The 25,929-nt window shown below is 41.0% G+C and overlaps 1 protein-coding gene across 4 annotated transcripts in view; it reads right to left on the bottom strand.

The window, feature by feature from the left end:
• PXDN (peroxidasin) overlaps nt 1-25,929 on the bottom strand; it is a 99,042-nt gene that overhangs the window by 11,839 nt on the left and 61,274 nt on the right. For all 4 annotated transcript variants that reach the window (XR_013226497.1, XR_013226498.1, XM_077309873.1 and 1 more), the window contains exons 10-19: nt 23,370-23,642; nt 21,899-22,015; nt 19,719-19,877; nt 17,849-17,961; nt 15,680-15,836; nt 15,084-15,192; nt 13,600-13,757; nt 7,740-9,243; nt 5,648-5,782; nt 3,158-3,366 (exon numbers count right to left, since the gene is read on the bottom strand). Coding sequence is in view for 2 of the 4 variants with exons in the window: in XM_077309873.1 (XP_077165988.1) it covers nt 3,158-3,366; nt 5,648-5,782; nt 7,740-9,243; nt 13,600-13,757; nt 15,084-15,192; nt 15,680-15,836; nt 17,849-17,961; nt 19,719-19,877; nt 21,899-22,015; nt 23,370-23,642 (2,934 nt within the window). In the remaining 2 variants the exon portion in view is untranslated. The remainder of the gene's footprint in view (nt 1-3,157; nt 3,367-5,647; nt 5,783-7,739; nt 9,244-13,599; nt 13,758-15,083; nt 15,193-15,679; nt 15,837-17,848; nt 17,962-19,718; nt 19,878-21,898; nt 22,016-23,369; nt 23,643-25,929) is intronic.

The following is a 25,929-nucleotide window of genomic DNA, read 5'->3' on the forward strand; positions in this document are numbered from 1 at the left end:
CTGTTTGGGGAGTCATCTAGAAATTGAAGGAAACAGGTGTAAACAAAACAGAAGCCATTGCACTGGAAAATACATTTTTGTCCAGATAACAATAAACAGGAACATCACTAGGGAAAATGGAAAGTTGAGCAGATAATATTAAGTCATACCGAGGGAGTTCACAGTGGTGGAAAAGTCTATGGAGAATTCTCCTAGGGTAATTTCCTTATCGAAGGCAGAGGAAAATACTAGAGGGAAAATGCAGGGTGTATATTGCTGTGCAAGATATATATTGATTCATAGCCTGAAAGCATGGTTTGGAACAAATTCCTCCTCTGGACAAATCATAGTTCAGGGAAGGAGAGGTTGATGGTAAACAAAGCAAAAAGAGTAAGTACATTTGAGGGCAAGAAACACACAAGGGATAGGCACACTTTTGTGACTAAAGCTATCCTACAATGTGTAACATTATGCCACATATTGGGAAGGGGCTCAGCAGCCAATATGTCTTTGGATGCATAAGATCCCACGTTCAATCTCCAGCATCTCCAGTTGATATGTAAAAGGCCTCTGCTGGAGAACCTGGAGATATGTTGCTAGTTTGAGAACACTGACCTTGAGAGATCAATGCTCCAAGTATGCTGAAGCTTCAAGTATTCAAAGTACCGTATTTGCTGGCGTATAAGACGACTGGGCGTATAAGATGATCCCCCAACCTTTCCACTCAAAATATAGAGTTTGTAATATACCCGGCCTGCCCCTGCATCTCCTTGTGACTGGCACTAGTGCGCAAGTGCACATGTATGAGCTCCGCGTAGACAAGGGGCAGACCAGAGCACTGCTGCTTCCCGCTGAGCAGAACAGGCCGTCACACCAAAAAGGTTGGCACCCCTGTCTCGCTGCGGATGCTCGCCGCAGCCACGCTGATGACCCGCCATGGCCGCGCTGGATACCGCACGATACTGGATGGTATGTATGGGCACCAGGCGAGCATCAGGAGGCCACTATGGGCAGCTATGTCTATCCCAACTGAAATGCACCCGGCGTATAGGACGACCCCCCCCCCCACTTGGAGGCATGTTTTTCAGGGGGGGAAAGTAGTCTTATACGCCAGCAAATACAGTAACTCAACCAAGCTTCTGGGAACAAGACAAAAGCATTCATGCACTTTTGCTCTGGATGGGAAAATGAAGGCTTTCAAAATGGACCATAAAAGGCTTATATAAAATCAAGCATCCAACTATGAAGCTCTGAAAACCAAACCAACCACTGAAGCCTCAAAGAATTACTACTAGGAACTCCATTCCAGCTACTGCAATTGCTAGCAAAATGGGAATGATTAACCCTTTCCTCATTTTATTGACTGTTGTCACCATGTTGTCACCCATCCTGAGCTATACAGGAAAGGCAGGTTATAAAAAATAAAGATTTATTCATTTAAAATTCAGATCTTTCCACTTGCAGGACAAGAATTTCATGGGACATCACAAATAGAAACTGCAGACAGATTTCCAATGCAACTCTCTCTAAAGGGTAAGTGTTGGCACAGAGACTACCATATGTCTCCCAGCATTCGAGTCCTAAAGTATGAAGAATAAGAATGGGTTTTTATACCTCCCTTTTCACTTTTTGGAGCGGCTTAAAATCGCCTTCCCTTCCTCGCCCCACAACAGACACCCTATGATGCAGGTGGGGTTGAGAGAGCTCTGGGAGACTGCTCTGTGAGAACAACTCTAAGAGGACTGTGACCAGCCCAAAGTCACCCAGCTGGCTGCATGTGAAGGAGTGGGGAATCAAATCCAGCTTGCCAGATTTGAAGTCGCTGCTCTTAGCCACTACACCAATCTATGGGAACCCCAAGGGAGTGGCATACAAACTGGAAAAGCACTAAGGCAGAGCACTCTCAGATTCATAGCTCAGACCATGAGAGAGTGGGTCAGCCTACATAAGAACATAAGAGAAGCCATGTTGAATCAGGCCAGTGGCCCATCCAGTCCAGCACCCAGCTGGAGACATTTAAAGGAGGGACCTAAGTCCCTTTAAATGCCTCCTGAGCTGACCAATAGGTTATCCCCTGATTTAGTTGAATCAATTTGAGTTTCCCCAAGTTGGCCAAGCTCAAATCGATATGCTGAATCTGTGATTCAGTTGATTCATGTTGTATCATCAGGGAAATTCAAATCTGAAAAGTACCACATTTCAGAATTAAAAATCTGTGACATATCCCTATTAAGTGTCACTGGAGAACTTTAGCTTCCTGTTAAAAAAATCTTAATTTGAAGGAGTGAGAAACTCTACTGCGAACAATATGAGTCACACAGAAGAGAACAAATAACAATGCTATGAGGCTCAAAAAGAGAAAACAGAGATTATGAATGCTGGCGTACTCAAGTTGAACAGGATGGAATCTATTACGAAAAAGACTTTTCCAGATTTACTTATTTAAAAATAGATATAAATAGATACACACTGGTTATCCATAGATATGGATGTATTATATTTATTGACTGCCACTCCTACATCCTGCTGGCTCATGGTGCTGATAAAACCACATAAAAATCGATACAATGCATGATCCTATACAGCTGGTAATAAACTAATCCTCTCCTCTCTTCCTCATGCACCCAACCACAGTCATCCACAGAGCCCTCCACTGTCTCAGGTAACTCCTGCCTAGTGCCTAGATGGGTACATGGGGCCCATATAGGGAGGGACCCGATCTTCCTAGCCTGGCCTCAACCAAATGCCTGGTGGAAGAGCGTCTTGCAGGCCCTGTGCAACTGTGCTGGGCCCTCAGCTCTTCTGGGAGCCCATTCCAGGCGTGCCCCCCAGGAGCTGGGGACCACCAACATATTCAAACCCACAGAGCATAAGGAGACAAGCAGTCCCTTAGGTATGCATTTATATCTCTGTTGGGTGGGTGGGGGGTGTTGGCCAAGAAGCTCAATGAGGGATAGCATTCTTTATCATCACAGCAACTTTTCGATTGGAAAATGGTAGCCAATACATAGCCATCAAGTGAGAGCGTCTGGGATGGGCCGAGATTCACTCTCTCATTTAAGTCCAAAGTTTTATCCACTACACCACAGTCAAAGATTTATGTAGGAAGACTAGCAGAATACCTTCAAACAGCAATATTTAACTGTTTTACTTTTAAATAACTTTATGGTATACACACCTTCACAGCAATCTTGCCACATCCTAAGGTCCAATTTAGGAATTTCATCACAGCTTTCATATCCATGTGGGAACTCAGCTACTCTAAAAACATCACGTTGCACTTTGGTTATGTTGTCACCGTTGTCACATAGGACTCTGGCAAGAGATGTCTGCTTGATCTGAGTCAACTGAGGTGGACTAAAAACGCCAGGGTTCTCATACCAGAACCTGTAATCTCACATAAAATAAAAATAAATTCTTAAAGACAGCCCTCAACTGAAAACAAATTTAAAGAATTCAAGTAGAGGATTATATTTGTCCATAGGCATTGGTTGTAACAGAATCAAGAATGTATGTAGTTTAATGGCAATTTTTTGTACAATCATATTTATCCCAGAATATTACCAAATACACTGTCCTTGTATCATATCCAGATCAACAGGAGAACTTTCTATCAGACATACTCTGTGAACTCTGCACTGTGAATTCAGTTATGTGGTGTGCAGTGAACCAATTAAGACTGGGTTCACAGTATGCAAGAAGAAGGGTGCTTAGGCTTAGAACATGGAGAACTCTTTATGTTCCTGATGCTTCATACTGGGAGTAGATGTGGGTAGTACACACATGTGTAGGCATCACTTTATTTCTCATGATCAGTCATCACTTAATGACTCACAACTGCATATATTAATGATATCAACTGGAAAATATTATGTGTTGAGTTAACATGAAATTCCATTAATGGTACTTTATCACTGATGGTTGATTCACTCATGTAAGATGTAACATGACACTGGAGTCATTAAGTAATGAACATGTGTGTGTGCTGGTCCTTTGATATCAACCAAGGTTTCTTATTAATTTCTCTGTCATTTACAGATGAAGAATTTTCACTGCCAACATATTCTGCAAATAACAAGGACTAGCTTGTCCTGCAGGAAGGTAGATTCCCAAAATCCTGAATACCCCTGGTATATATATATAAATGAATTTTGAAACAACACATTTTATACAGAATATAAAAAGCAACTGAGTGTGGTATGACAGACTGTCAAGAGTTAATACCTCTCATTGTAGAAGAAGAGTTGGTTCTTACATGAGGCTTTTCTCTACCAGAGGGAGTCTCAAAGTGGCTTATCACCTTCCCTTCCCTTTCCCCACAACAGACATCCTGTGAGGTAGGTGAGGCTGAGAGAGTCCTGATATTATTGCTTGGTCAGAACAGCTTTACCAGTGCTGTGGCGAACCCAAGGTCACCCAGCTGGCTGCATGTGGAGAAGGAGTGGGGAATCAAACCCGGCTTGCCGGATTAGAAGTCCACACTCCTAACCACTACACCAAGCTGGCTCTCTGAGAATCTTTTAGTGACAGGCAGTTAAAACAGAATTCTGTAGAGAGCATCAGTTAAGAAATGAAAATTGGGAACTGACCATTGAATAAAAGACAGTTTTAGCCCTGAGAACTATAAAGAAGCAAAGAAGAGTGAGAGGATCATAGAAGACTCCCATTCAAGCCTAAATGGGACAGAGCTTCTATTGAGGAGAAGTAATCCCTATCCAGTGAAAAAGGAGATAACTCTTAAAAGAGGAGTAATTCTTGGTTTCTATATATAGGAGGATTTTGAGAACTTGGTTGTATGTTCCTGCCTTCTAAATGTCAAATGTCAGTGAAACTCAGAAACTCTGCGAGTTAAAGGATAAACTGAAAATAAAGCCTCTTCTCAAAGTTTCAAAGACCGCAGCAAAAACACTTGTTAGCAAAATATTACCGTGATTTCATGTGATTACAAATTACCTCAGTTTTTATTATCAGTTCACCTCATACATCCTACCCGATTCCACCTGACTATTCCCCTCCAAATTAAATTAAATATTTTATTTTTAAATTTCAAAAGCCTCTTGGGTGTCACAGTATTAAAAGAATATAAGCAGGTGATTTTTTTTCTTCTCTCAAATCCCTGGGTTGGGTCAGCATCAAAATATAGGGACAGACACAGATAAATAGATATTCAAGGGAGGAAGGAAGGGAAGGGAAGGGAAGGGAAGGGAAGGGAAGGGAAGGGAAGGGAAGGGAAGGGAAGGGAAGGGAAGGGAAGGGAAGGGAAGGGAAGGGAAGGGAAGGGAAGGGAAGGGAAGGGAAATCCTGTGTGTGAGGGAAAGAAGAGTGTGAGATTGCCATAGAGGGAAAGGATAGGACAAGGAATATAATACTCAAAAAGAAGACAAAGCTGTACAGTTGAACTTTTCACACACTGATCTTAAAACTAAGAGCTCAGACCAAGGGTACCCAACTTCATTTGCCAATTTTGTCCCACTGTCCTTGTCCCATTTGCTAGCTGTCTCCCCCCATTGCTCCTCTTCTCTCTTCCTCTACAATTAGTACTATAGCAGACACCAGTCTTATTATTAAGGGTAACATCATGAGAGACTTCCGCCATCAAAGAAGAGTACAATTACAATTGTAAAATTATCAGTGTTGAAGAAATGCTTGAGTTTTCTACTAAACATACCTGTCACCAGCTCGGACACGTCTAAACTGCGTACTCAAGAGACACATCAATGTAGGCCCCAATCTGCTACCAGGAACTAAATCTTCTACCATAAGAGCAGGAAACAAATCTATGTTCAGTGGTGAACCATATAATCTAACATGGGAAAGATAAATTATAGACAGTGGATGACCAAAAACAAATAAAAGGTTTATTCCCATTATTTGAACATGCAGCCTGATGCCTACAACTGAGTAAAAGTCCATTTAAAGTCAAAAAAATTATGGTCACAAGGACTGCAGGATTTTCCCCACCTTTGCCTCTCCTGCAAGTCATTTCCAGTCCCTACAAAGTTTATTGTCAGGATGGAGGGCCCTGCATGTACTAATGGCCATGCCAACGGGGTGGCTCCTTTCCCTCTCCCCATTACCTAACTAGAACAGATATTTGTATGCACAAATCCCGTGAACCCAGCTATGAGCTTTCCTGGAATGAGAAATTGGTTGATTTTTTTGGTGGGGGGAGGGGGCTTTGTGTGGGGTCCAAGCTACTTAGACCCCTTGTTATTGAGGCCAGATTTTAAAAAGATGAAGTTCAGTGCAAGGAGCTTGCATAATGGAATTTAAAATCTTATTTACCATACAAAACAAATGCCTTGGAAATTTTCTTCCCCGTTTTACAGAGCTTTAAGCTGGAGGAAAACAAATCTAAAATTCCATTGAACTCATGGAATTTGTTTTATGGATCTTTGGGAATCCAGGCTAAACAAATATATTTTACTTAAAAGGCCAGTGGTAATAATCTAGTTTTAGATTTAGTTATATAATCTAGTTATAGAGTTTTTTTGCAACACCTACTTTATTTTACTTTAGAAATGATGGCCAATGTGATGATTACCCTGATCAAAAAATTAGTCTGAATCCATGGTAGGGACTTTATATCTGCAGCTATTCTGTGTGCAGAGATGCAGAATTAGTGTTGGTTCATGTTTTAAGTACCTATCTGGATACAGGGCCTTTACACAGAAAGGTCTCCAAGCCAACTGTGAAAAGTTGTGCCCCAACAGCTGAATACCAGTGACCAGATCAACCACAGCAGGAGTTGCATGCACACCTTTCTCTTTTATAGGAACACATTACCACTGAAACCATACATAACCGCACAGTAAAAACTTTACTGTCCTGTATTTGATAATCCGTAACATTCAGTTAGTCAGAAGGCACACTCCTCCCCATCAAATCCCTGCATCTTTAGGTAAATGAACTCCCTATTCCCCGCTCTCCAGCCAGCTGGTTTGATGCCAGCATCTGTGCTTCAGCTTCTGGCATTAAGTGCTGTCAGGTGATGTTGTTCTGGGGTGCCTCCCTTCCCTCCAGCCTTCTTCACACTGTCAGGAGCCAGCTCTGCTAGAGCAGGGGTAGTCAACCTGTGGTCCTCCAGATGTTCATGGACTACAGTTCCCATGAGCCCCTGGCAGCGTTTGCTAGAGGGCTCCCAAGCTCTGTAGAGGATGGTTCCATGGTGCAGAGGAAGAGTCCTACAAGCTGAACTTTTTCTTAAACTCTTTTCTTAAACTCTTTATATTCTACTTTGTAAACCACCCTGAGGCTGCTTGCAGAGAGGGGCGGTATAAAAATTAAATTATAAATAAATATGAGGCATGGCATTCCCAGTGAGATAGGGCTTGATTATTGTGAATTCCTCTCAGTAGGGAGGGAGGCAGAGTAACAGGTTGGAGCACCTGGCCTATTTGATCAACTGGCAATCCCCTTTCCCATGATTGCCTCATAACAAAACTTTTACCGTAGTCTAGCAGAGTTTGGGGAACTTTAATAAGTAAAACTGATGCAACTTCTTAAAAATGGGTTTAGGTCTCTTGCAAACATACTTTTTTCTCATTTTAGATCACTATATCTGCAGGATTGACACAAACTATTTTAGCGGATGGACCCAATCTTCTGTTCTCACAAACACACAAGCATGGGCTCACTGAGCTGAAGTCATTATCTGTGTGATCTTCCTGTGTGCAAGAAAAGCTAGATGGAACTCTAGACAGCAATGTTCAATTTCATTTAAAAGCATCCAAGATCAGGTTTTTTTTTCTGGAGCTCACCTGCTAAGTTTCTCTCTGATATCAGGATTCTTAATTTCATTTTTCAGATCTTCAAAGGTGTGTGCGGAAGAAAGGTTACAGTAAACTCTGTAATCATGGTAAGGTGGGATTCCATGGTCTCTGGCTCTCTGGATATTCATTGCAGCCAAATCTAAGGCAACTGTCCGTGCCATGGAAAAAAGCCTCTCTGTCAATTCTGTATTAAGCAGCTGCGAGGTCACACGCATCTTACCCGCAACACCAAACAAACCCCTTAGAAGTGGATCGATCCCACCTTCATTCACAATCCGAAATGGGGAGAAGAATGCCTTATGGAGAGGTATATGGCCTTGTGGGATAGGTTCAAAGTTCTCATCCAGCCGGTACAGTATGGGATTGATGAGTGTGTGGCCAAACCTAAAGGCAGCCGTTGCAAACGCATTCACGATGCCAGCGTTAATATTGGGATCATAGCCTTTATATTCTCCAAGCATTTTCAGGCCTACCTCTCCCAAAATCTTAGGCAACCAGTGGCTGTACGTTATGTGCTGCATTTCTGCACCAACAATTTTACGTGTTTCGTGATATATTGTATCCCCGTCCCAGTGGGGGTTCAGTTTCAGCAATTCTGTGGCAATTCTGTTGTGTTCCCTAAACCACAGGGTGTGCATACTGGTGAGAGCGAGCTGCTCGTTTGCACGGTGATCGCCAGCTAAAAAGCAAGGGATCGGGCTTTCGTTTTCATCCCTAAAACACTCCGTTGGAGGACCAGTAGAAAACGGAAGAAGAGGTTTTCCAGATCTCTGTACAATGCCCTGTCTCAGAAGACCCCTGTGACTAGCTAGGTCTCTAATTTCTTGTGACTCATGGTCCGAACTACCATACACATTGGATGCATCAATATAGGACGTCAGCTGATTAATCTGTTCTCGAGGGTATACAGAATTCATGAGGAGCGATGTCATGCCACTTCCACACACTGGACTCGAACGCACAAAAAACATGCACCGTGCTCCATTTCTGACTCGAGGATCATTGGGTGGGATCATAATGGAGAAACATGGAGGATCATTCGTACAAACTGAACTGCAATGCTGACCGTCAGAAAACCTGGCTTCGCTTAGAGCAGCAACTGTAGAGTCAAGGTCATGATCGAGGAACTGGCCCCACTGCATTAGCATGTGACTAAACTGGTCATCAGGGGTTATTGTTTCCGTCCCTATCAAAGTAGTTGAAACTAAACGAGGCATTGGGAGCATGTATCCATTGTAATGCCGGTTAGATCCAATGCCCCTTGGCAGATTAAATCCATTTTCATAGACTGACTTCAACAGGCGTTCAAAGGCTGTCAAAGAAGCTCCCCACATTGGATGCTGAAGATTATTACAGGTTCCGTCATGTGTCCTGTATTTCTGATGGTAGCACATATCTGAACAGTTATTCACACGCCTATGGGCTGTGCAGCCTGACAAGTTGGCTATCAGGTTCAAGTACTGTGGCGATACAAGATCATTATAGTGATAGCCTGAAACAGATGAAAGAGAAAATAAAATTAAATACTTTTCAAGGACTTCAAGTAAAACTCCAGTGTTAGAATTATCTACTTTAGTCTGCTTAATTGTGTGCATTTGGCAACTCAAACTTTACAGTGCCATCTGAAGCAGAGTCACACCTTTTTGAAGTCTGAATTACTTTAAAGGGGCTAATTTAATCAGCAGTGCTAGAAATTAGGAGCATATTTGTTTCTTTTTGAAGACTATTCTGGTTCTGCTATATTGCTGTAATAGTCTTTCAGATGAAAAACAGTCCTTCTGACAGCGTTTATTTAAATGTAACTGAGTATAGACTTTCTTTGGTACGTAACTTCAATAGGCACTAAATCATTTATATGCACGAGGCATCTCTGCTCAGAGTGAATTCCCACTTTGTTCAGTGGTACTTACTCCCAGGGAAGCATGCACAGGACTGTAGCAATGGTTTATTTACTGGGAAGAAATGCAAAATTCAGCTTAATCATTATACCTCATAGCAAGTTATGATTCACTAATTTACAGACAGGTGTATATCACATGTTCTCTGGCCTGTTTGCAAATATGTCTATAACAACAGCATAACCAGTGTCAACAAATTAAAAAAGAAAGGTAAAGGTTTCCCCTGTGCAAGCACCGAGTCATGTCTGACCCTTGGGGTGACGCCCTCTAGCGTTTTCATGGCAGACTCAATACGGGGTGGTTTGCCAGTGCCTTCCCCAGTCATTACCGTTTACCCCCCAGCAAGCTGGGTACTCATTTTACCGACCTCGGAAGGATGGAAGGCTGAGTCAACCTTGAGCCGGCTGCTGGGATTGAACTCCCAGCCTCATGGGCAAAGCTTTCAGACGGCTGCCTTACCACTCTGCGCCACAAGAGGCTCTTTTAAAAAAGAAAAACCCCATCCAAAGGCAGATATTAGGTGTAACACTGTGCTCTGCATTTTAAAATAGATAAGTTATTGTTGTTGAAATACTGTTCTAGTTGTGGTATGTTATTGTTGTTATATTGTTATATTGATATTGATACAGTTCTATGTAAATGTTCCAAAATGTTTTATGTAAACCAGTGGTCCCCAACCTGCGGGCCGCGAAGGCCATGGCGCCAGGTCGCGGCTCCCTCTCCCCGCCCCCCCCACAGTAAAAAACTTCCCAGGCTGCAAGCTTGCGGCCTGGGAAGCTTCTTACTGCGGGAGGGCGGGGAGAGGGAATCAGGGCCGCGCCCGCGCATCGCACATATGCGGCCGAAATCGCGCATGCGCGGCACTTTTGCTCGCTGCCCTGCCGGTCCTCAGCCTCAGAAAGGTTGGGGACCACTGATGTAAACCACCCAGAGTCATAGGGAAGGGTGGTATAAAAATCTAAACAAACAAACAAACAAACACATACATATATACATACGTACATACATACATAAAATAAAACTGAATGAAAGAATATTTTTACCTGTTTTCTGTAGATCAAAAGAAAGGACTGGGTAGGGCAGGATAACTAAGGCAACACTACCAGCCCTCGATATTATACTCACCTGCCCCCATCCCACCCTTGTTCATACTTTAGATGGCTTAAAAACAAATAAATGTGACTGTTTTAAATAACTCTTTACTGTATGTTTTACTCTGGCGGCATATAAATATAATAAATATAATAAAGTTTTCATGCATAAAGATCACTATGTAGAAGATTATGACTTAATAACATCTCCCTTACAACAGCCCCCACTGATATCCAGAGACCTATGAGCAGTGAAATGTCTGGACGCTGGTATTACTAATGCTGCCAATTAATTACTTAGGTTTTTATTTTGTTTTATTTTTAATATTGATGTATTGTGTTGGGTTTTTAATCCACTGTTAATTTTAACCCATTTTGTACACTGCTCTGAGCCATACTGTGAGGGCAGTATAAAAATTTAATAATAGGATAATAATTATCCAGATTTTTTTCACTGAATGTCAGCTGGTTATTATTTAGCTTTAAGTTCTATAGGTAAGAAATTATATGGTGAAAAAAGTGTTGTTATAGCTGTAAAATGAGGACCCATCCTGGGGACTAGTTTTACATGGTCACCAAACAGTTCATTTGTTTCTGTTAAGGCTTCAATAAACTACTGTATAATACAAAACCATCATGTAATTTTACAAAATTAAATAGGGAGAGTCAAAGACTCCTTGTAAATGAATTGTTCAATGGTAGTTCTGTGGAGAAACTTGTGCTGAAAATTTGTTAATATTAAAAATCTACAAACCTAACACTCATTGTTTCCTGGTTCAGAAGTTTAGAGTTTTTTAAGTGCTTTAATAGAATTCACAAAAATTCAAAACAAAGGAAATTTTCTCAGCAGAAGTTATTTCCTTCCGTGTGTAGCTGTAGCATTTGGCTCTCTGCCAAGTTTCAGCACTCTGCTTACTTGGAACTTGAGCATAACTTCTAAACACACGGCATTATGACTCAAGCCCAGGTAACAGTCAGAAAAAAGACCTTGGAGAGGTTATTGTACAATTGCTTTACAGATGCAATCATAGCTTATCTTGAGACATTCAGTCTGACAATAAGGTTATTATTAATTAATGCCACTAGGCTTTAGGCCAGGGGTAGTCAAACTGCGGCCCTCCAGATGTCCATGGACTACAATTCCCAGAAGCCCCTGCCAGCGTCTGCTGGCAGGGGCTCCTGGGAATTGTAGTCCATGGACATCTGGAGGGCCGCAGCTTGACAACCCCTGCTTTAGGCAGTTCCTCTAACGCTCAAGTAGGGGGAAATATGCATTTTAGTCATGAATCTCTGGTGATAAAAGTGTTAAAAGACTGGTATGCTTCCTCAGACTGGAGGACATTCCTCCCGGTGAAAGAGATTTCCTACAATTTAAGTGGCTCTTCCTTAATTTGAACAAACCTTCAACATTTGCTTAGTAGAGTGGCATAAGCCGTTTACACAAAGTATTCTACTATCAGAACAAGTAGAGACCTTACAGAGAGAAGTTAGATTAGAAAATGGAACTTATTTCTAACACCATCTATATACAATTTTTCAATTCAATGCATAGAGCGACTACATTGACTAGATTTTTCACAATCGTGATTATGGTTGGAAATGGCAAGAATTCACAGATCACAGCAGAGCCTAAAATCATACTAAACAAATATCAAAACATCCCCCCCATCCTCCTTCCAGTTATATCCTGTCAACAAAAATGTTGAACCCATGGGTGTGGGGAAATATCTGTTGCACAATTTCACGGTGATTAATTTTGGCCGCTCAAAGCATAAATCCAGGCTGAAGTTCCAGATGCATAGTCTCCAATGCCAAGCCTACGGCTGCTCTTTCACTACAGTTTCAGAATCCTCCCATGTATTTGTATTTGTTTGTGGTAAGTATATTTCTGCAACAGTACTTTTCTTTTAGTTTGTTCATAATCTCTTCTCTGTTTGCCAACAGCAGTTTAGGTAAGCTAGATCCCTGCATACAAATGTTTTTCAAAGCTTCTATGCTCATTATGCCTCCTCTGCAAAAACTGTATTTTCAGCAACTGCTGCCATTCAGTCGTTTCACATTGTAAATTATTCTGAAAAGTGATTTCGGTCACATGTTCCATTTAAATCAGGGGTAGTCAAACTGCGGCCCTCCAGATGTCCATGGACTACCATTCCCAGAAGCCCCTGCCAGCGAATGCTGGCAGGGGCTCCTGGGAATTGTAGTCCATGGACATCTGGAGGGCCGCAGTTTGACTACCCCTGATTTAAATGGTACACTGGCTAGGCCTGTTAGTAGTATTTTCTACACAAACTGAGAACATGCTCAGTGCAACGTAGCACAAGACTGAGAAAGGCACCTTTCAGGTGAGCTGATATTTTTGAACTTGGAACTAGGGGTGTGCCATTTGTTCTACTTTTTCTTCTTCTTGGACTTCCAAAAAATTCTGGATTTCTGAAAAATTCTGGATCCCAATACCAATACAGAATTTGGATCCGGGATTTTTCAGAAATCCCAATTTTTTTCAGGTCCAATAGACTCAAGAAGAAAAAGAGGTTTTGTTAAAAAAAAATGCCAGCCCAATCCTGGGGTTGGCTTCTCCTGGAGCCCTTTAGTTGGAAATAAGGATGGGATATGTGTTACCCATTTTACAATCAGCTCTGTGCTATCAAAAGGGGCAGAAGTCCTCTAATACAGGAAGTTGCTTCAGGCAAGTTTCAGCACAAATGTTCCAAAAATAAGAGCAAAATGCAGTTATATTACAGTAAGAGCAGAGCTAGTTTCAGTAGTAGTAGATGTTCGTGTAAACCAAAAAAAGCACAGTCATTCAGTAGTTAATACAACAGAAATGATGGAAAAACATAAGGAAAAAGCACTGACTTGTTCCATTTAGATCAACCATTAAACCATCTTGCACATGATCTTGAATTAGCTGTAATGTCCTCTCAAATATCTCTCCTGCTCTCGCTTGCTCAACAGTGTAAGGATCTCTTGGGTATCGAAATAACGCCAGCAAATCATTTGGTGAGCGGGGGCGACTAATAAATAAAATAAAGAAAATGTACAATAAAAGGATTAAAAACATCCATCAGAAGTAAGAAATAGTTGTAGTCTTGGCATATAGTACTAAGACTATGATAATAAAGCTTGAAATCTTTCAGGTAAACATCTAAGCAATCTGAAATAGGTACCTTAATTACTTGTCTCATATATTTTTATAAGCTGCTGTCTACATCACAGAATGTTGCACACCAATAGAACTAACTAAAAGGAACTCCTCTCAACATGAACTCCTCTCAAAATGTTTTCACATTCACTGCAGATGGAAATATACTAAATCCAATAAGAAAATTATTACATGATAAATGTAATCTAGGTTTTAAATGGAAGTTCCAAAAGTTAGAGTTGGGAATTTTCAGGTTCCTGAGATTCTACTTCTCAGATTAGCCCTGCGCACTTCCCCAGGATTCTGGAAAACTTCAGCAGCAGCCTCTAAAGCAGTAATGTCCACGTAATACCTTGGTAGCCACCTATGCCTCTTTGACATTGTCATCTGTGGCTGTTCTGGCATCCATCCAATGTTTCAATAAAGTAGGTGAAGGACCTTCCCCAGTGGGTGGAACAGATAAGCCGTAGGCCTTATGCCAGGAATGGAAGTTAGTATGACTCTTCTGGCTCATGGCATTTATTTGAGTATTTATTCTCTATTGGGGACTTGAAACGGCTTACAGTGTAAAAATACAATGAAAACAAACAGAAGTGGGGGAGAGGAAGACCTCCAAATACAGGCATGGTGTCTCTCTCCACCAGCAGATCTTTCTCCAAGCTCCAGGTTACAACGTTGAAGGTCATGAGTCCTTTGGCCCCTATCCTTTGGATCATGCCTCATGCACAAATGGCTCTTTGTGAGACACAGACTGAATACTATTGCTGTAAAGCATCACAAGGTGCCAATATAAAAAAACACACAACCAACTAAGCACCAGAAGTGGTTAGGGGACCATGATCGTTGAAATAAACAGTCGTTAAGTGTAAAATTATAATAGTAATTTGGTTTCCCTGGGGACACTTTAAACTCGAACTTAAATCATTTGAGAATCCATGGGAGCAGACTGTGAGCCTGAAGGTACCTCAATGCAAACTAACTCTACTCACTAGGATGACAAGCCACTGGTATCTGAATTACACCGAAGCAATGGCAAAAAGGCAAGGCATGCTTCTCACAAATATAGGGTTTATACAAGGACTGTATCCAAGTGTTCTAACTGTACTGCCATGTCTCTTGCAGCTACAGTCAGGAAACAAAAAAGTAGCACACCAACCAGCTGTCATAGTGAAAGTAAATTCTCAGGTCAACATGATACCTGTCGAACAAATGTTTGCGTGTTGAGTTTATTGCTCTGTCGACAGTAGCAATAGCTTCAACAATTGAGCTTGCTACGAATGGATCTCCAGTCCGACTGACATCAGGAACTAAAGGGAAGGAGAGAAAAGAAAAGAAAAAGCTGCAATGTTCTCCACACACAATTACTCAATGTAAGTCTAGACATGGCATCATTTTGGAATTACAAAGACACCCACGTTTTTCTTGTTTTTCTTTTTTAACTGAACATTATTACTGTCTTGGGAATGTTTTCAAAACATTTAAATTGGTCTGGGAGAAAATTCTATTATTTTGCAATCTGAAACTACTGGACGTCCTTTGTAGGCATGGGCAGTTTGGCTCAGATAAGTCAAAAAGTACCCACATCAATGCTGATCCAGGTACTTTTTTGGCTCATCTAAGCTGACCTGTTCCCTGCATTCAGAAGGTCCAAATCAGGGTGGTTGAATTGTGATTTGGACACAATTTGGCTACCCTATCTGGTATATTATATGCACTCTAGAAACGTTTTAAAGGTTTGAAGATTTCCTTTACATGAATAACCTTTCACTGTCCATTGTACTTTATAACTCTTACCATTCACACTCAACACCATGCTAACTGAGGAATATCCAATAGTATTCCGGGCGACACATTCATAGCGGCCTTCATCTGCTGGTCCAACGTCACGAATAGTAAGAAATCCCTCAGGGCTAACATGAAATTTTCCACTTTCTGTAACCTGCACACCATCCTGCAGAAGGTTAGAATGTTAAATTGCTATGATAATCCGTTCTTTTATTTTATTTCTTACATTTTAGCCTCTCAAGTTCCTTCAACTATTCCTCTTTTCCCCCTTCCTTTAGAAGCAATGCTTCACCTCAGATACAATGACCAACCCATGAAGTGGTCATCTGTGTCAAAGTTATGGATTTGTGTACTCTTATTTCATCCTCATCTCCCTTTTGTGAATGGATTCTATCCCTTCCTTCCCTTTTCTCAAAAAACAAAACACTACAGTTGTGGGTCCACTGGTAATTTAGACTCCTGTCCGCAAAGCACAGATTTGCTTCTTCCCTGCTCCTGCAGATGAAAATATTCCTCAAATCCTTGTCTTGAGTGACAGGGGACCTTCCAGGGACAACTCGGGGGGAGGGATTTCAAGGTTTGCCACAAGAGAGGGCTATTCAGTGACCCCTCCTTCTGTCAGAAGAAATCTTTGAATCCAAGTCTTAATTTGGTCACTTTAGAATGAAATTAGAATTACAAACCAGAATCACACCGTGATAATTCTGATAATTACTTAAGGAACTGAGTTTGTTACAAATGGAACTCAGCTCTGACTGACAGTGGGAGCAATCCTAAGAAGATCTACCCAGGAATAAATCTCGATATTCAATGGGCCTTACTTCCACAAGTACTTTAGGATTGCAGCCGAAATTTGTCCAACATGCATATGATGGCAAGCTGATATTCTGAGAAAGAGGAAAATGCCTCTTGCAAATGCACAGCTTCTATTCCCCCCTCCCCAGAAGGTCCCAACTCTTTCTGACTTGTAAACAGAGATCCATTCTACAAGTAAAATTTGTTTGCAGTTCTTAGGATCCAATTCATTATGTTCAAAAAAGGCTTTTTATGTCTGTGCATCCATGAACACATTACACATGAATGTGTGAACAACTTACTTCTTGACAAAGTATCATCAACTTCTCTGGAGCCCATATATGAACTATATCAAAAGCTGCCTGATGGGAGGACAATGTATAGTTCCCTTTTATGAAACGGATAGTCCTTTGGAAGGACCTAATTGGTGTTCTTCTTCATGCTTGTCAGCAGGGGAAATAGTAATTGTGAAAATGAAACACTATTCTTCCAGGTTAAATTGATGAATTTTGAAATAAAAAATTACTGGAAGTATTTATATAACCTATACTATGAATTTCTGGCAGGGCATCTCATATTTTAATGCGCTAGTTTTCTACTGAGACAGCTAACATAAGCATTTCTAACTCCAGTTCAGAATATATATGTTAACGGCATGTAAAATATGCAAAACAATATATATAAAAATTATAAAACAGGTACAAAAATACAATCTCAATATTGACTAAAATATATATTTTAGATCTGAGCCAGGAAGTTTACTATTCCAACTAATAAATGATCCTTATAGATCCACCTGGTCTTCAGTAATCAAATCCAAGCTCAATCAAGTATATATCCTAAATACATACATAGTGAATATACAGTAATATATATCGTAAATAAAAGGAATCTTTGCCTCTGAACCCACCCAAGACATCCAGAGAGTGGGGCTACCTTTTTAAATGTTATGAGGTGTGGCACAGGGGGCTTCAGCAGGAGGAGGCACTTGGCAGAAAAAAACTTTCTCACAGACGCTCTTATATGAGCCCATGTTCTGATTGCAAAAGAGCTCGTACCATTTTCTCTACTTGCTTTATGCTCTCTGTGCCATTTTCTATGCTGTTCCCAAGCTCCCCTTGATCTTCAGGAACAGCTGGGAAGCCAGTGTAAGGGCTTGCAGTGAGAAGGGGGAGGTGGTACAGAACCCTTACATCAATCTGCTCCATTCGTAGTTGATTGCATCCAATCCATAGCTACATGGCTGACAGAAGCAGATCTAATATTTTAGAGGAGAAGCAATTGTCAACTACTTGGAAAAAAAAACCGAACAAAACAGTCAGTAGGAAACACACGTTGTTATTATAAATGAAACCAGGATAAGGTTGCTGCTGTTGTTTTTACCTTATTCCATGTTATTACTGGCTCAGGCTCTCCTTGAGAACTGCATGGAATCTGCACATTTGTGCCAACATCCACTGTCATATCACTTGGAACATTAGCAAACACAGGAGTAACTAAAGTAGAACAGAAGCCATGACAAATATGTATAACACTTTGAAAAGGCTGGAAAATGATATACAAGTGCATGCATTAAGTGAATGTTGTCACTTTATTAGGATATTTTTTATTTGAAAGTGTTCCTATTATTGGTAGAACATTACTTTAGATGAATACTTGGACAAATCTGAGCCAGTTTTATGAAGAGTATAATAGTAATGATGTAAACTATTACACTGAAAGCTTTGTAGCTTCACACAATTAGAATCTGAAGTGCTTACTTCATACATACCGTATATACTCGCATATAAGCCAACCCGCATATAAACCGTGGCACCTAATTTAACCACAAAATCTGGGCAAACATATTGATTCGCATATAAGTTCAGGGTGGGAATCGCAGCAGCTACTGGTAAATTTACAGGGTGGCCTAAGCCCTTAATCCATGCTCCATCATCACAGACTCTCCCATCCAGCCTCCATCCCAACAAATACAGAAAAATCAAGAGGATGAATAGCTGCTGGTTTTTGTACCCTGCTTTTCACTAACCAAAGAAATCTCAAAGCAGCTTACAATTGCCTTCCCTTCCTCTGTTGATGCCAGACACCCTGAGAGAGCACTGATAGAACTGCTCTGTGAGAACAGCTCTGGCAGGAGAAGCAAACAGTGCCCCCCAGGCCAGCAAACCAGAGCAGAACAACAGTACTCAAAGTTGGCAACCTACTACAACAAGTACAACAGCTACCAAACTGGGAGAATGGACTACTCTAACTACAGCTACAGTGCCCCCCAGAACAGAACACTGAAAGAAAGAACTGTAAAAAACAACTTTTAAAAGAAACACAACCCCAAGAAGAAAAGGCAAACAATGTTGCCCCTCAGATAAAAAAAGAGAGAAACACTAGGAGAAATAAACAGTAAATCCCAACCCCCCCCCCCAAATCCAATCCACCCCACCCACAGAAACCAAAAGAATAGTTTGGAAGAACTGATTAGGAAAAGAAGGAAAAGAATATCAGAATCCCTCAGTCAAACTGTTGATGTCCTGCCAGAGCAAGCTCAGCTTTCAAGACCTTTGCAGAAGGCAATGCTAGGATTGGCTGGCTGGGGGCAATAAGCTCAGCTTGGTTGGGAGCAGGCTGTTATTTCAATTACCCACGTATAACACGAGGAAGGCTTTTTAGTGTTAAAAACTGTGCTGAAAAACTCAGCTTATACACGAGTATATATGGTACTTCTTCATGACACTTTTAATTTCTTCACAGAGGGTATGGGAAAAAGTTGCACCCAAATTTTCAAATTCAGAAAGATTGATTAGTTTTCTGTCTCTATGTGAATTATAAGGAGAGAAGAGTTGGTTTTCATCCCCTGCTTTTCTTTAGCCCAGTGCGACTGCTGCTGTGCATAATTGATCTAAAAATTCCAGTTCAGACGCTAACTATCAGCCAATATGTGTGTTCACTAAGAATGAACGCAGTCACATGGAAGCACCAACTCACATGACCATGTTTGTCATACATGAGTTGGTTTAGTTAAATAAAACAGTGGCACTTGTTTTATTTAACTAAACCAACCCATGTATGACAAAACATGGTCATGTGAGTTGGTGAAAAAGGATAGTGTAGTAAGCAAAAACTGCAAAAAACGTGTAAACTTAATACTATAATTTCAATTTTTAGGTTGTGCTAGAAGAAAATCAACCATTCTAATTTCTACTGAAACCAAGTTCAACTTTTAAACAGATGAGGAGCACCTGGGTCTTTTTGAACGTACCTCTAGGTTGTATATTCAAATGAATGGCAATTCTTTGAGATCCTACAATGTTGACAGCCTGACATTCATATTGGCCTTGGTCATGCAAAGCAACCCTGGAAATCCTCAGGGTTCCAGATGATAAGACTAAGTGCCTTCTATCTACAGACAGCTGGCTTCCTGAAAGACAGCAAATATGTATTCAATTAAATATTACAGCAGGTATTGCAGCACAAAATTTAAAATGTTTCTAAGATTACAGAGAAATGCCCATTGGGAAGTCCCATAACTAGAACCTCCTACACATTTATAAAAGATGCACACTGGACTCAGCAAGCAGCATCTTTCAAGTGCTATTTTGCATTGAGAAAATGGCAATGGGGTAATCCTTAAATTAAATCCCCTCCCCTCTGTTCACATCACAGCCCTGATCCAAAACGAAGCACAAATTAAGGTACCAGATTCCTCCCCCCAATCCAGACTATGACCCCATATGTCCACTATTTTTAAAAACCCAAAACTTGGCACCTATACACAGAAATCCCAATGGCTCATCAAGTTTAATCCTTACAGAAAGTAACACTCAAAAATTATTGTATGAAGAATGCAGATGCCAAATATTTATTTATCACATTTATATACCCACCAAAGGGTCAGGGGAGTAATAATAACTATTACCCATTATATCTTTCTTGCCTGGTTCTAGCACAGAAACAGCAAACACACCAGAGTTAATGCAAGATAAAAGAAAGGAGGACATAAACTTTATTGTGCAGTAGATCTAGACATGGCTTGTGGTGTATTGTTTTGTACACTACACAAAATCAATATATGCTCATCTGGATCCTGTGCTGTATTCATGAAACAGAATTTTCTCACTTTCTTTCCTTCCATGGCCTAATATGCAGCTCCTGAAATTTGATGGACCACTGGGAAGACCACTGTGTGCAACATGACAGTCTGAAGCAGGAGGAGGAATTAGTAGACATCTCGAGCAAGTGATATGGATATATCCTTCCTCCTCCTTCTCCAAGCAGCCCCCTGAGATCCCCAGTATGCTGCTGATGGTGGCCAGGGAAACATCATGGGGAAAATGTCACTTTGTATGATTCAACCCTAGATATTTTTCATATTAATGGTACCAACGCCACCAATACTGATACTTTACTGATAAATCTGAAATTGCCTTTATGGGATGGGAAAGGTTTTATGATTTAAAATTAATGCTCTTTCTTTTGAGCCTGCCACTGATGCTGCTTCAACAATTCCCTGATGCCACTCCAACATTATATTTACTACTAGATCTTGGTGTAAAGGTCAAATGTCCAGTCACTGGTACTAACAGCTGCTACAACATTAGGAGCCTCAGTGGCATGAATCCAACCCCACAGCCCCACCAATGAAAAGGCTTTGCTATACAGCATTTAAGGGGAACAGAGATTGCTGGTTCATCAAAGCAACTTATTGCTCTTCCTCTATCCAGAAGAGTCTGCAACAACCAAACCCACACCCCATTGGCAAAAGACACCATACATAATGGACCTTTCCCAAGCTGTAGCTACATAGCAGGCAGACAAGTGGGCATGGAGGCCTTTCAGCAAGACTGGCTCATGGAAGCTCAAGGCAGGCTGAAAGGCAGTGAAAGAAAGAAAGTGAAAGACAGCCAAGTATGACATTAGCTGGCAGTACTGGTCACCAGCTCAGCAAAGGCTGTCTGGCTAGAGAGGGATCGGAATACCCAAGGATGCAGAGATCTGGTAGTTGGGGGGGGGGGGGTTTGGCCACTTGGTGATCCTGGTTAGCTGACCATTCTAGATAATCAAGTACTAGATAACAAAGCTTTTATTGTATTTTCATTTTAACAATATCAGGCAGCTTTCTACCAGTTCTGTTCTTTCACGGCAGACTCCCACTTTGACCTCTGGGATTCTCATGAGAACCCCCTCTTTCCCGCCCTCCTCTTTAGTCTACTGTTTTATATATGATTGTAATGTAGTTAATGCCTAAAAAGTTCTCGCTGACTGACAGCAGAAGAAAATGGGAAAGTCTTGCTCTGCAATAACCCAGGGTAGCTGGACAGAAGCCTGTACTACCATCAGTAAAAATACATTTCAGAATGTACATACTTTTTTCATGAATTGTATAAGTCTCTTGAAAAATTGTGAAGGTACATGATTTCAAGATTTAGTTTAAATTCTTACCTCCTTTAGTCCATGCAATAACTGGTTGTGGATAGCCCTGTGCTTCACAAGGGAAGTCAACTGTTTGCCCTTCAATCACTGTTCTGTCTTGGGGAGTCACTGTAAATTGGGGTACAGCTATACAAAAAGATTAAACGTTGGTTTAAATAGATTTATCTTTAAATTATTTTTGTTAATTGTTTTACTAGATACTGTGAGCAGTTACAACAGATGTTTGATATCCATCTCTATACATATACATTGATTAGTATCAGACATCAAGGTGCTACAAATCAATGAAAGCAACACTCCAAAGCTGGGTATAGCATTGTTGTCTAGATTCAAAGTATCTTGCTTACTATCCATGCTTCACAGCCTTCACTATGGTCAAGGGAGATCTTTCTTTTTCACCAGCAGAAAGACAATGACCATCATAGCCCGAGATTACACTGGCAATACATGAAGTGTACTTGCACAGCTGAAACATACCAAAGTTTTTTGGTTGGCATTCTACAAATTACTGGATAAATAGAAGAGTAAGACATAGGTAATCTCCATTTTATGCTTTGAGAGATTAATTACTCTTTGTACACTCAGTCTATATGCATCTGGAAACAAGAACTAACAACGCAATCCTAAACAGTTATACCATTCCCATTCCATTAAAGTCTGTGAGCTCAAAAGCGTGTCATTCTTAGACTGTGTGGCAGAATGAGTTCAATAATCAAACAGCCTGTACAGCCACAACAATCACATCAGAGGGCCCATAATTGCACTCCGTAGTCTTGGTCCCTCATGCATAACAATATTCACACTGGTCAGAAGTCTACTCATATATATGCTAATTTAGGTTCAATAGCCTAAATTAGCCATGTCGGTCTGAAGCCACAGAACAAATTTTGCGCCCAGTGGCACCTTTAAGATCTTGGTCTTAAAAACTGGACTCAACATTTGTTATGCTAATTTAGGGTAGCACTGTACAATGCATACTGTACAATGCATACTGATTGAAGACTTGCTAGTCTCATGGAGTAATTAAAATTTTCAATGGCACACTCAGTATTCAGCCATTACAGATCTTTAAAAGTAGGTATGGATTAGATCTAAGGCTTCTGTGAATGAAAGAAGTTTGCAGAATTATTTGTAATTATTTGTAATTTGTAAGTCTGCCAGCTGTCTTTTGTAAATCTCACCTAAATAGTATGTATATAGATAAGAGGACCAAAGGAAATAGGGAGAATTGGTCAAAAAGCACCCATCTTCTAGCGAGAGCAAGCTAAGCACAGTCGGTTCTGCCAATCTGCTGCAATTCACTATATTCCACCACCACCCCCAAGGAAGAATCAATCACATCTAGTACTGAGTTAAATATCAACTGTACAGGTTTCTGTTTTGTTAAATACAAAATTTTTCTTGAATGCAAGATCAGATCACAATGTTTTGCTTAAGGAGGTCATAAAACTTGCATCTTTACTTATTGAATGGTACATACCTTGCACGATAATAAATGCAGTTGCATGGATATTATCTAAACTGTTGGTTGCAAAACATGTATACTCGCCACCATCTTCCTGAGCCACATTTTGTATATAAAGCCCTCCTGATGGAGTTATGGTGATGCGAGGATCATTCGGGAGAGGAGTCCTGTCCCCTTTTGTCCATGTGATGCGTGGTTGGGGATGACCAGTCGCACTACATTCCAAAGTGACACTTTCTCCAACCAGTACCTCTGTGTTTTGTGGATGAATCACGAAACTTGGCCTGGCTGTCAAAAACAGAAAGAATCCAGAGGAGCTTCAAATAATGCAACTACTTTTGCCATAGAAATTGGCAAAATCAGTGCACACTGGCAAAAAGGAAACAGTATAATTAGCATAACTGGATAAGAAACTGGAAGGAGCAGGACCCAAATAAGAGAAGGCTGAAGATTAGTTATTTTGTATAACTGAGGAAGAATTCAGTTCCACCATCCTACCCAACTAAGCTACATGTTATCTTTCACCTAAGTTCTTTTTACACAGAGAGTTCGACATGGAGAGTTCCAAGTGAATCCAATAGGGTTTTTTTTGGCTTTTCCATAAGTGTTACCCTGTATTAAATTCAGATGTCAAATATTGATGGTATTTTTCTGTAGTTGTGGGTGGCCTCTCACGTTTGCAAAAAATGGGGACCTCCCCCAATGGGGAAGATATTTCAATCTCTCCAAAAGGACTTGCATAGACAATGTAATTCGATTTCTCAGGAAGAGGAGGAGGAAGAGCCAGCTGAAGGAAACTGCTAGAGAGCCCAACACTGACGCCAGACCCATTGCCTCTCTTTGGCAGACAGGAAGCTAGGTAAGCAGAACGGAGTGCTACGGTCACTGCCTCCTGGCCTCTGCAAGCAGTGGAGTAGGAGCCAGAACAGGAGGTGCCCCACATTCACTGTGGTAGTGCCACAAATATCCCCCAAAACAGAGGAAAGAGGAGCCTACCAAGAGAAGAAGAAGAAGATGGGGAGCTACTACTGCATAAATTAGATAGGTAGAGACAATCAAGTCACAGATTGGGGAGCAGGAATTCCTGCTGATCTCTGCCGCCTGCCACTTTTTGCAGAACTGCAGGAAGAACAAAGAGAAAGGCAGGCATTCAAAGTGGGGGAAGAAGGCAGACAAGATTAGCTTTCAAATGAACATTTAGTCCCTGGCCCACTAAGAGTTTGCTTACTTTATAGGAAAAAGTGAAAAGTCGTATCTAATTTGGCCAAAGTACTGCAGATAGCATATTACTAGTAAATACAAATGGATACAAATTGGTTCTTGAGCTTTAAATGGTCACGAATTTGACCCAGGTTTGGAGAAGGCACTTCCTGCAAACATTCCTCAAACATTTTGGCTGGCTGGGTTTGGAGTTTGGGCCATTTAAACCATTCCTCAGCTGTTAGTTTCAAATGGCTTTAAGCCATCAATCAATCTTTATTTAAATGGTCATAGACCACCGCATTAAAAAACATGAGCACATAAACGAATACAGGTATTAACAAAACCATAAAACAGGAGGAGGAAAAGAAGAAGAAGATGAAGAGTTGGTTCTTATATGCCGCTTTTCTCTACCCGAAGGAGGCTCAAAGCGGCTTACAGTCATCTTCCTTTTCCTCTCCCCACAACAGACACCCTGTGAGGTGGGTGAGGCTGAGAGAGCCCTGATATCACTGCTCGGTCAGAATGATTTTATCAGTGCCGTGGCAAGCCCAAGGTCACCCAGCTGGCTGCATGTGGGGGAGTGCAGAATCGAACCTGGCAGGCCAGATTAGAAGTCCACACTCCTAACCACTACACTAAACTGGCAATCCAACGTCCACAGAACTGGAATAAAATAGGATGAATTCCAATCTAAAAGATTTAAATTGCATGGGAAAAATTACCCTACCATAAGATGATAGATTTTACGGGTGAAATTACCTTTAGTAGTAGAAGTAGAAAAACAGGTGAGATTACCTTTAGTAGTACCAGTAGAAAAAATTACCTTTTCTGAACTTAGGCAGATTGTGAGTGGGTGGGTAGGAAGGGATGTGCCAGTGTTTGTCTCTTGTGGATCTTCCTTGCATGGCCAGGGAATTGCTAATCACCACTATGTGATGGTAGGTGAATTTCTTCCAGGCCAGGTTGGATTCTGGAGATTTTTAATGGAGGAATTACTTGGCCATGAAATTGGGGTTAACGTGGGTGGGCAGGTAGTTATGAGTTCCTGCATAGTGCAGGGGGTTGGACTAGATGACCCTGGAGGTACCTTCCAACTCTATGGTTCTATGATTCTACCTGAGGTTTCTTGCCATTCAATAACATTTTTATCAACACAGATTCAGAACGACCAGGAAACCTCTTAGATACAAAAGTTATCAAACATTGTTAGAAGTACAGCGTAATAGAATGAGTTCTTGGTTTCTAGTTGCCTATTTCTGTACGGACAGAATCTCAGTGGAAAAAGGTCTTTCTGATATTTACTTTCAGTAATGGACGATGGCAATGCAGAGCATCTAGCGAGTGTAAAATCTAAGATTATCTCTAATCTCTA

This window comes from Paroedura picta, chromosome 1 (assembly GCF_049243985.1).
Source record: "Paroedura picta isolate Pp20150507F chromosome 1, Ppicta_v3.0, whole genome shotgun sequence".
NCBI classification, from domain to species: domain Eukaryota; kingdom Metazoa; phylum Chordata; class Lepidosauria; order Squamata; family Gekkonidae; genus Paroedura; species Paroedura picta.